The 10720-nt window shown below is 46.9% G+C and overlaps 1 protein-coding gene across 5 annotated transcripts in view; it reads right to left on the bottom strand.

The window, feature by feature from the left end:
- Positions 1 to 769: 769 nt before the first annotated feature.
- The window catches only part of TADA2A (transcriptional adaptor 2A), a 40857-nt gene continuing 30906 nt past the window's right edge, over positions 770 to 10720 (bottom strand). For 3 of the 5 annotated variants that reach the window (XM_063296757.1, XM_063296755.1, XM_063296756.1), the window contains 4 exons: positions 8927 to 9059; positions 6778 to 6821; positions 3083 to 3156; positions 770 to 1202 (listed from right to left, as the gene is read on the bottom strand). In XM_063296757.1, coding sequence (XP_063152827.1) covers positions 1017 to 1202; positions 3083 to 3156; positions 6778 to 6821; positions 8927 to 9059 — 437 coding nt within the window. In that variant the 3' untranslated portion in view covers positions 770 to 1016. Of the gene's footprint in view, positions 1203 to 3082; positions 3157 to 6777; positions 6822 to 8358; positions 8515 to 8926; positions 9060 to 10720 lie in introns of those variants that run through there. The other 2 variants (XM_063296758.1, XM_063296759.1) reach the window with 2 other exon arrangements.

The following is a 10720-nucleotide window of genomic DNA, read 5'->3' as shown; positions in this document are numbered from 1 at the left end:
TCCTAGTGATAAGGGTTTTTTTTCCCAAAGGGCTGCTAGATAACACAGCTCAGGGCCTGCATGAGCTGTACTCCAGGATCATTTATAATTCAACAACTTTCTAGTTTTCATGGCTAAAAAATGCACACATAGGTTCACTAGCTCAGACTAGAGATCCAAGATGTCTTGGGGAAGCACATAACAGCGCTGATACTTACAAAGGCTAGTCCTCAGTGTTCAGCACTCACAGCAGGCTGCCAGGATTGTGACCACAGGAACACCTACTGGAGTAGCCACGTAAGAGGTTTGTAGCTGTGTTCATCACACACTTTGTTCCTTCATAAAGCAACCTTTTTGGCAAAACTCCTGCTTTCAGTAGCCTAAGCCTCATGGGCCCTACCAGTTCAGCTGCTCAAACACACCCTACACACACATACTTTGAACTCTTGATACAGAATTTAGATACACAAAAAAAGAGGCGATTAATAATTATTCTGCCCCACACACCACCCTGAACTGTATTCGCTCCCTCCTCGCTTCTGAATGGTGTTAATTTTAGAAAGGGGTAACATGAGCCTGTAATGGAGGCTTTTATCCCCTCTAGCATGCAGCCCAGCCTCTTGAAAAAATGAGCGGAAGAGGAATTTTTCCGCTGGTTCTCCCACACAAAAGCTGAGCACGAAATGTGTTCCAAGAAGGGAGCGCGAAGTGTTTCAGGCCTGTAGTTATGCCACGGGAGGCACCGAAGCAAAAATCCTCCACGCTTCTCTTTCATAAGCTACAAAAAGTGTGAGAAACAACGACCCACTTATATTTTATTAATAGATTACATGTCCTACAATCCTTCCCCAAATGTTCATAGCAGTACAGGGCACACAATCGTTACACACCAGCGTTGAAACAAACCCGTGAAGGGAAATGTGACGGGAGCTTGCAAAGAGGTCTTCTCAAGCTTGCACGGCAGCCATGGCAGAAGAAATCCCAGTCTTTGCTTCAAAAGCGCTGGCAGAAAAGTTTCCATGGTGACTGCTCTTTCGTTAGGCTTTGGTGATATACCCTTCTCGGATGAGGAAGTCGTAGATCTTCCTGGTCTTGTTCACGTCAATCTTGATGAGGGCACGTGCCTGGGCTAGCCTCAGGCCCCCTTGTTTGTGGCACTCGTTGACTAAGGCGGCCTTGTACTCCAGATATGCGCCGGGGACCAACCGAACCACTTGACAGAGCTAAGGGAAACCGCCACAGGTTAATCATGGATCTCGCATCCCCGTCACCCGCTCCTCTTCACTTCCTCCCTCACCCCCATCTTCACCAAGACTGCATCTGCTGAATAACCTATCGAGGTTATATAACGAATAACGAATCGAGGTTCGTTCTGGGTAAATGGGCACCTTTCAAAACTGTGCCCAAACCTTTTAAGACGGTGCAGTGCAAAAGGATACGCGCTCTCATGCCAGCTGCAAGGGGCAGGGAAGTTTCGCTGCGCCGTCCCCTCGGCTGCACAAGGAGCGGGACCGGAGGACTTGTGGGCCACCCGGAGTCATGTCTATGAGATAAGCGGCCTAAAAATTTACTAAATAAATGAATGAGAACTTTCAGAGCGATTCACCTAAGTATAGGTGTAGTAGGGAACTTTAAGGAATCAACATCTCCTCCCCACCATCTGTTGGAAGAGGATTCCCTCTGTGTCCAAAACGTCTGGTCTTGATAACAGACAGAAATTCCACTCTTCCAAAAGTGGGTGTGCTGGAGGGGGCACGGAAGCTCGCTCTGTAATAGGGCAAACTTTCACTCGGGTGTGCCTAACACAGGATGACTGACAGGTGCCAATCAGGCCGTCTCTTAACCGCCCTCCCCTGCCAAGAGCAAGATCAGTCAGTCCTTTTTTGTATCTTTTCATAAATACAGGACGTGACTCTGCCCAAGTATGAAAAGCAGAAACTGTCTATGGAAGGAGGTATGCAGACAGTGGGGCTTACATGCTAGCACAGTGTTTCTCAACCTTGGCAACTTGAAGATGTGTGGACTTCAACTCCCAGAATTCCCCAGCCAGCATGGGGTTGAGAAACACTGTGCTAGACCTTAATTATATGCCAAACCCTTTGCCTCTGCTGGAGGCTGAAATAAGAGCTTAGATCAAAGTATGCTGTTCAACTTGGTAATGCTGGAACAGCACCAGCAGATCTAAAAACTCTAGCCCTCTTCTTAAGTTCCCAATGCTATAATGACTCTGGTGGAGACACCAACTGCCTGCTTTCCCCCCTTTTAATACAGAAATGCTGTGATAAAACCCAGCAGAACAAAACTGCAGCCACCAAGGAAAACCAAGCTTCTGTCAAGGTTGCCGGTGAAGCATGTTCACCTCTGACACACCCAAAGGCATGAAAAGTATCAGCTGAATAGCTAGCCAGAATTTGACTTGAAGGTTTGGGAGATTTAGGGAAGGGAAGGGAAGGGAAGGGAAGGGAAAGAATAAAGGCAGCCAGTCTCTTACTTTCCTGAGAGGAAGGAAGAAAGATAATCCAAAATATGCCCACCTTGTAATCCTAAACAATTCTATTCAGGAATTCAGTGAGTTGAAGCAAGTTTTCAAGATTTTTAAAGGCTATTCCTCCTTTATAAATCCTGTCCTCCCCCCCACCCCCGTTTTGCACAAGGAATTCATTTCTTCTAATTCTGCTGCGTGTGTCTTTGAACATAAAAAAGACTGTGCAGGTGAGGGTGGCAGGGAAAATATCCAGGCCCCGATGTGCTCCTGGAAGCTGCTTCCAGTTGCCGCTCTGGCTGCTTAGACACACAGGCATCCTGTGATTAGGGCTAATGGCACAGTCCTTTCTCGGATAAACCCTGCCTGGCAATGGCATTGCTTCAATTAACCCGCATCTACAGTCTCAGAAAACAGTGGTTTCCTAGTGATGGAAAAGGTTACACAAGCAGGAAATAGGGCGGTGTATTCCTTGCACTAGACTAGATTTGCGTATCTGTCAGCCAGACGAGGAGTCTGGGACGGCCAGCACTTTCACTGGGTGCAGTCCGTGTTGTCCTAACAAGACCAACAGTAATTTAACACGATGGCCTTCCCAATCAGTCTCTGTCCCCCAGTTACCTCTTTTTCCTTCTCATTCAGCTTTTCTGTCCCAGGGAGACCGGTGAGGTTCAATGGAGGGGCGCTTCTCCTACCTGTGGAAAGGTAACAACACCAACCCTGGTTAGAAGGACCCAGGATCTGGAGAACCAGCTCTTAATGTACTTCCCGCTTAGATGCCGGTCGACTACAAGGGGCAGGGTGAGAGGTGGGATAGTTAAAATGGGGGCGGACAGATGTTGCCCACTGTTTCAATCATCCCAGGCCCTGTCATGAGAGGGCCAAAAAGATGCGCAACTGGAGTCACTGATGCATCAGTGTGGGGAAAAAAGTGTTTTTCATCAAAGCAGCCTTGAAGGCATTCACAGCTTTCTGTAGTGTGGCAATAGAAGAAACTGGATGCTACTGATTACCCATAATCTATGATCCTTGGGCTACTTTCCAAAGTCATTAATAACTAACAAATCAAACCAGCCCTCTGTTTCTCCTCTGGCAGCTCAGTGGGAAAGGGGGTGCCCTGGCCCTGTTTTGGTCCTCCTATCTCCGACCCTGGCAAGAAAGAACTGTGATCAAGAATCTGCGCTACCATATTCGGGAGGTTCTAACCCAAGGGGAAGGCTCCCTCAGTAGTCAGATGAGGATAAGGTAATTTACTGATTTGCCTTTGCTATAAACCTCTGCATTTCGATAGTAACCCAGTGAATGTAACCGGATCCTATGGGATTTGAACATGAGATACCATAGCAGTCTTCCAGTACAACAGGTGGAAGCTTTACAAAGGCAGATCCAAACTGGAGAGGAGGAGGAATTTCATGACTGTGAGAGCTATGAAGACCTCGAAGAGCCCATCTCCTGGAATCACGGGGGACTTTATCAAGGGAAGTTTTCAGGCAAAGAGTGGGTGGCCATTTGTCTGGGATGGTCTGAGAATTTCTCCCTGGGCAGGAATCGTGATTCTATTGTTCCAAGCATTTATGTAGCAAAGAAGCCCCACCAAGTTAATTGGCATTTCAGGATATTTTGCAGGAAATAAAGGAGCATATTGAACATCATGGTGTGTAATACTTGGCATTATCATAATGCTGGAAAAAGTAATTTCCTTAGGAGAGCGGACATCTGAATCCAGAACGTGCCCTTATGGCTACTGCATGATGGGCCACACTTGGCCATGCAGTGGACAGTCAAATTTGAGTATTCAGAACACATCTGGCAGGCTTGGCTCTTCTTACTGATGTCTACTTTCTGAGCAGATGTAATGGCATGTGGGAATGACCTTGGGAGACAGGGCGAAGAGATGCTGCCTAGGGAATGAACAGACAAGAGAGGGCATAGCCCACAGCTGCATAATGAGAGAGAAAGAGGCTCAGAAGGGACTCTCTCTAGTTTCTCGGGCTGTAAAGGAGATGGAGGGAGATTTGTATTTTCAGACTTGCAAGATTCTGTTAACGTAGCCTTACAATAAAGTAGAATTAGCTCATTTGGTCATGTTTTCTGTCTGGTCTACCTGGGAAGGCAGACATCAGTCTTGCAAGTCTCAAAGAACAAATCTCCCACCATCTCCTTTACAGCCTGAGAAACTAGGGAGGGTCCCTTCTGAGCCTCTTTCTCCACCCATTATGCAGCTGTGGGCTATGCTCCCGCTTACCTGACCGTTCCCTAGGCAGCATCTCTTCCCCTCCATCTCCCAAGGTAATTCCCACATACCATTACAGCAGGTTCAAGCCCTGAACAGGTGACACATCAGATACTAGCAATGTGGCTGAATGATTCACACTGAAACTTGTTCACATTATGAGAGGTAGTCACTGGAAACATGCAGTTAAGCAAATGAGTAGGAGCGTTTACTAGGCAATGAGCTGTCACAAGAGAAATGCCATTATTATTATTTCCCGTGGTATCAGTCTATTGCAGCAAAGCCAGCAAAATAGTCTTGTGCCACCTTAAAGATTAACATGCTTACGGTGGCACGAATGAAGTCCACCAGATGCATTCACAGCTATTCTGAGATAGGACTATATATACACCAAGGAGTGGGTGGGAGAAAATGTAAACAGGGAGCTTGGAGGGAAATGAAATGCCAGTGATAATTACCTTATGGACAGCGGTTGTTCTTAAAATGAAAAAAAGAACACAGCCTGCAAGTTTTCAGCTTGGAGCAAATGCAGGTGAGGGGAGACAAGAGAGAGGCATCTGAAATCATGCACGGAATGAAAAAGATGGATAAAAAGAAGATTCTCTCTTCCTCTCTCTCCTAATATTAGATTTGAAATTATCCATTACAACTAAATGTGGAGAGATTCAAAACCGGTCAAGGGGAACCCTTCTTTACAGAATGTGTAGCCGAACTGTGGAATGGAATAAGGTCAGGCCACCATTTTAGATGGTTTTCAAAGAGGCTAGACAAAGTCATGGGCTACTGGGCTATCAGCTAGAGGCTTGTGAACTTCCTGAGGGCACCTATTTGGCCACTGTGACTCAGAAACTGGACTAGACAGGCCAAGGCAGCCTTTCTCAACCTTCTGACCCTGGAGGAACCCCTGAAATATTTTTCAGGCCTCGGGGAACCCCTGCCCATTCAGCCTCCAATATAGGCCAGAAGTTACCAAATTATTATATTCGTTTCATGGGTAGGCCTGTATATAGGCATTAACAGTGTTCTTAAACTAAAGAATGAAACTTACTTCTTTAATGTGAAGTTGCCGGAATTTGAAATAATTTTTTAAATATATCGTGATCTCCCAGGGAACCCCTACTGACCTCTCACTGAACCGAACCCTGGGCCAAGGCTTGTGATTCCAAATTGTTGGACATAACATAGACATTTTTGCATCATCATCATCATCATCTACATTCAACAGCTTTCCTTTCCCTTCCCCTCTGAGGTCCTACAAGTCACATTAATTACAAATGTGTTTCATATATGCCTCGTTTGAGTTCTAGTGATTCCCAATTCAATATCAAGATCCTGACTGGGGAAAGACATCATAGGGCCCATTTTATGGGTACACGCTGCACACTCCTGTGAACACTGGTAAAACAGTCAGTCACATACATAGCAAGGGGGAATGTCACAAGGACGTGTGTAATAAATGCTTCATTCCTGTAACGTGTCATGAGATGTCCTGACTTTCTTAAATCCAATTGCCTGGTAATTCTGGAAATGGGGTGTGTCTGTGTGCATTGCTTGCTTCACTGCAGGTTTTCTAATGTTCTACTATGACTTTCTGGATTGCTGTTTGTGCAGCATGCTGCAATTAATCTGCCTTGGGCACTCGTAAGTTTGAAAAAGTGCTACAATTGCTTCTTTTTTATGGATGCTTTGAAGTCATTAAAAAAAACATTTCCTGTTAATCTGAATGCATGATGTTGATATTATATGTCATGTGCATTTTATCACAGGCAGCTGATGTTACATTAGAAGGTTAAATTGATTTTAGTATATTATAATATTTATTATTTTATTGTGTCTCCATTGTGCTCAGTTAGAAGCACATGATGCACAAAACGATCCATACTTATCCATTTGTGGCCTTCTGCAAAGAAGGGAGTGAGAACCAGAAATCTGCCAATCTTCCAGAACAATTTTCAGCGGAGGACCCCAGGGCCTTCCTTCTCAAACTGGAGAGGTGGTGAGCGCATGAATAGTTAGGGTGCCCGACTCCCTTTTCCCCACTTTTACAGCGTAAGAACTGATAGATGGGCATGGAAGAAAATACCTGAATTTGATGTAACTGGTATTGTGAGACTCAGGCCGGAATCGCTGTAAATGGGGAAAAAAATGAAGCAGGTTAGCAAACAGTAAGTTCCATACATTAGGGTTAAGAAGAGCTTTCTCGGTCCCGAGGCAAAGCTCTCAGGTCCCTCCTCCCACCCATGATGAAAGAACTGTTGTGCCAGCTGCTTCCAGGCTGCAGCCCTTGAAGGCTGGCAGGAGAAAGGGAGGTGGGTCACGTGTTGCTTCTCCAGCTGTAGTGGTAGGCCTGAACTTGGTGAGGGTCTCCTGCAATGTACTGGTAGTCCTCGCTTAACGACTGCCCTGTTTAGCAACTGTTCAAAGTTACAACAGTACTGAAAAGGTAACCTTATGACCGTTCCTCACACTTACAGCCATTGCAGGGCCCTGCAGTCATGTGACCGCCATTTGTGCACTTCGCGGCGACAGGCAGAGTGAACAGAGAAGCCAGCAGCGAAATGTCAAGTCACAGTCACACGATGCCTCACTTGACAACTGCAGTGATTTGCTTAACCACCACGGGGAAAAGTGATGTCATAAGTCAGGTGAGGCCATGTGATGTCTCACTTAATGACCTGTGTTGCTTAGCAACAGTTGCCGGTCCCAATTGTGGTTATTAAGTGAGGTCTACCTGTAGCACAAATGAGGTCAAGAAGAGGTGGCGCTGCTGTTGAGGTGAGTGGCATTGGAGAAGAGATATAGTCATAGTAGTAGTAGTAGCAGCAGCAGCAGCAGCTCCTCCTCCTCCTCCCTCCAGCTCCAGACCCTGGAAGGCCAGTACTCCGTCTTCTCTTGGCCCTCAGCTGCTTACGGGCCCTCTCTTTTCCCAGTCGGTTGCTCGGCTGCACAGTGCCGCATCTGCCTTCATTTCAGGACTGAAGGCTGCATTGCAAGGAGGTTCCCTGTGCCTGCAGGCCCCCAAGGTGGGCACCTCCTCTTCCTTCACTAGTTCTTTGCCCCATTCAGTATGTTCTCCCCTGCCACCTTCTGAGTTGTCTGACATAATTTGTCTCTTGTTGTGTGCCCCATATGCCTTCAGCGGGCAGCAGCTAGGTGACCCAATGTGGTGGCCAGGGATGTACGAGTGTCACTCTTCAGCTGTAGTGCTGGGCAGCCGAGCAACAGATCGGGAGAACAAAGGCCCCATAAGCAGCTGAGGGCCAAGAGAAGACACACAGAGAGGCCAGCTGAGGACCAAGAGAAGACTGGTCTTCCAGGGAGGAGAACCATTAAAAGCAGGCTTTTGGGAAGCCCAGACTGAATCCAGGAGGCAGACGATTTGGGGGCGGTGTGGTTGGGAGGGAGGCAAGGAAGTGCTGTTTCATCTGAGCCCCACAACCTTTGCCCTTAGCTGAGAAGATAAAGGCCCCCCTGTGATTTCGCTGTTGCCTGTAGGAGTGAAAATGCCCCCAAAAGCATAAGACCCCGGGGGGGTCAATCTGGACTCCATGAAGGACATGGGGCCGAGGCCAGTCATCTCTAAAGAATCTGGCTGAAGGTGTCATGCTCACGTCACCTGGGTGTGTGTGTGTTGGTTTCCTAATTGTTGGCCCCAACACTGTGACTAGAAGTTTAAGCGATGTCAACCACAAATGCAGAAGAGTGCCAGAACTCAAGTGTGCTGTGGTTGCACAATTTTCAGAAGCCAGAGATGGTTGGATTCTCGCCTGGCTTGGCAGCGCAAATGCACACCCTGCTTCCCAAGAACAATTGCTCATATCTGGGAACGGAAAATAGGAATATCTGCTTTGCCTGGAAATGTCCTTAAAAGTGCCAGTCATAAAAGTGCCTTTTCATAAAAGAAACCTGGCTTTATCCTGAATTTTCACCCAAGACTGACAGAACTCTCAAAAGATGGATATATAACTAGTGGCTTTTTTCCCCCCGTATTATCTAATCCAGAGTTTCTCAGCCTGGGCCACTTTAAGATGTGTGGACTTCAACTCCCAGAATTCCCCAGCCAGCCATGGCTGGCTGGGGAATTCTGGGAGTTGAAGTCCACACATCTTAAAGTGGCCCAGGCTGAGAAACACTGATCTAATCATTCATTCCTCAAGCAAACCTGTCAGTTTAAAAAATACTCCGTTTCATTTCTTTTTTTTCTTTTAAGCCCAAAGCAAACCGGGACGCACATGTCGGCTTGCCGGCTGAGCCACTGCTGGCAGGCGTTGCTGTCCTGGATGTACTGAAGGACTTCGGAGAGCATGGTGCGTTTTAATCGCTCCTCTTCGCGCACCTTCTTGAGACGGTCGTACGTCCTTGCACCTGTGCCCGAAGAACAGAGAGGAGAGCGGCGTATGCAAGAGGACTGCTGGGGCAGGTTTTCACAGGTCTCCCCTTGTCCAAAAAAAAAAAAAACCCAAGCAGTTTTACCCCTTCAGAGGTAACCAAATTTTCATCTGTGAGAAGATAATAAATGTAAAATGAGGTGAAGTGTTAACTGTTACCACTAAATCTTAAAACCGCACACGGCCAAGGAGTCACTGAAAAAAAAAAGTCCTAATATTTACCAGATCACGTCAAAACTGAATACTTCTATAAATAACTCTTACATGGTTGTAAAAAAAAAAAAATTCAGGTGTAACGAAATCAAAATGTCTGACATTTCCTGTTGGGCTTTGAGAAGTCAAGCAGATTTGCTAGAGTATAATATAAACTAGGGAACTTATTTTCTCATAACTACTGAGAACTACTACCATATATAAATGACTACAGGTAGTCCTCAACTTACAACCACAACTGGGATTGGAACTTCTGTCGCTAAGTGAGGCAGGCATTAAGTGAGTCACACCAGATTTTACAACCTTTGTCATGGTTGTTAAGTGAATCACATGGTCATTAAGCAAATCCAGCTTCCTCCATTGACTTTGCTTGTCGGAAGCTGTCTGGGAAGGTTGCAAATGGCGATCACATGACCCCAGGATGCTGCAACTGTCGTAATACATGCTGGTTGCCAAGCACCTGAATTTTGATCACATGACCACAGGGAATGCTGCGACAGTCATAACTGCGAGGACCGGTCGCAAGTTACTTTTTCTAGCACCATCATATCTTTGAATGGTTGCTAAATGAATGGTCGTAAGTTGAGAACTATACTGCAGTTCATATTAGACAGCGAGAATGAGCTACAGTATAGTTCTGAGTGCATAATAAGCGGTAAACCCAAATACAGTATGTTGTTTCCATAACCCGACTATACAATTTTTTTCTGCATCAGTAACAACTATCATGTTTCTCTCTGCAGAATTCAGAATACAGGTAGTCCTCAAGTTATGATGGCAATTGTGACCGGGATTTCCATCACTCAGCAATGTGGTCATAAAGCGTGACATCATGTGACCACATTGCTTAACGGTGGCAGTCCCTGCAGTCCCCATTGCTATTGTTAAGCAAAGATCAGTCATTAAGCGAGCACCTCCTCCCAATTTCCTGCTGGCTTCCAACTACCAAAGTCAGTGGGGAAGCCGGCAGAAAGCTGCAAGTCCCAGGTGGCTCACAGGCAGGCAGGCGGGCAGATATGTGGCTGCTGCCAGGGGGTAGAAGGGCCAAGGGGGTGCACGGGGAGGCACAGTGTGAGCACGATGGGGCTTGGGGTGGCTGCTGCCGGGTGGGGAAGGATGCACGAGTGGCTGGGGAGGCACAGTGTGAGCACAGCGAGGCTCAGGGAGGGAGAGCAAGTGGGGGAGACTCACCCGAGCAACTCGTGCCTTCCCTGCCCGCTTCCCCACTGACTTTGCTTGTGAGAAGCCGACAGGGAAGGCCACAAATCGCAGTCATGTGACTGCGGGATGCTGCAACCGTTGTAAGTGTGAGCCAGTTGCCAAGCTCCCAGATCGTGATCATGTAACCGTGGGGATCCTAGGATGGCCAGAACTTCGAGGACTGGTTGCAACCACCACTCGTTCAGCACCATCGTAATTTCAAAT

This window comes from Candoia aspera, chromosome 1, assembly GCF_035149785.1.
Source record: "Candoia aspera isolate rCanAsp1 chromosome 1, rCanAsp1.hap2, whole genome shotgun sequence".
NCBI classification, from domain to species: Eukaryota; Metazoa; Chordata; class Lepidosauria; order Squamata; family Boidae; genus Candoia; species Candoia aspera.
Note: the sequence above shows the minus strand (reverse complement) of the source record. Positions and strands in the feature narration are given on the sequence as shown.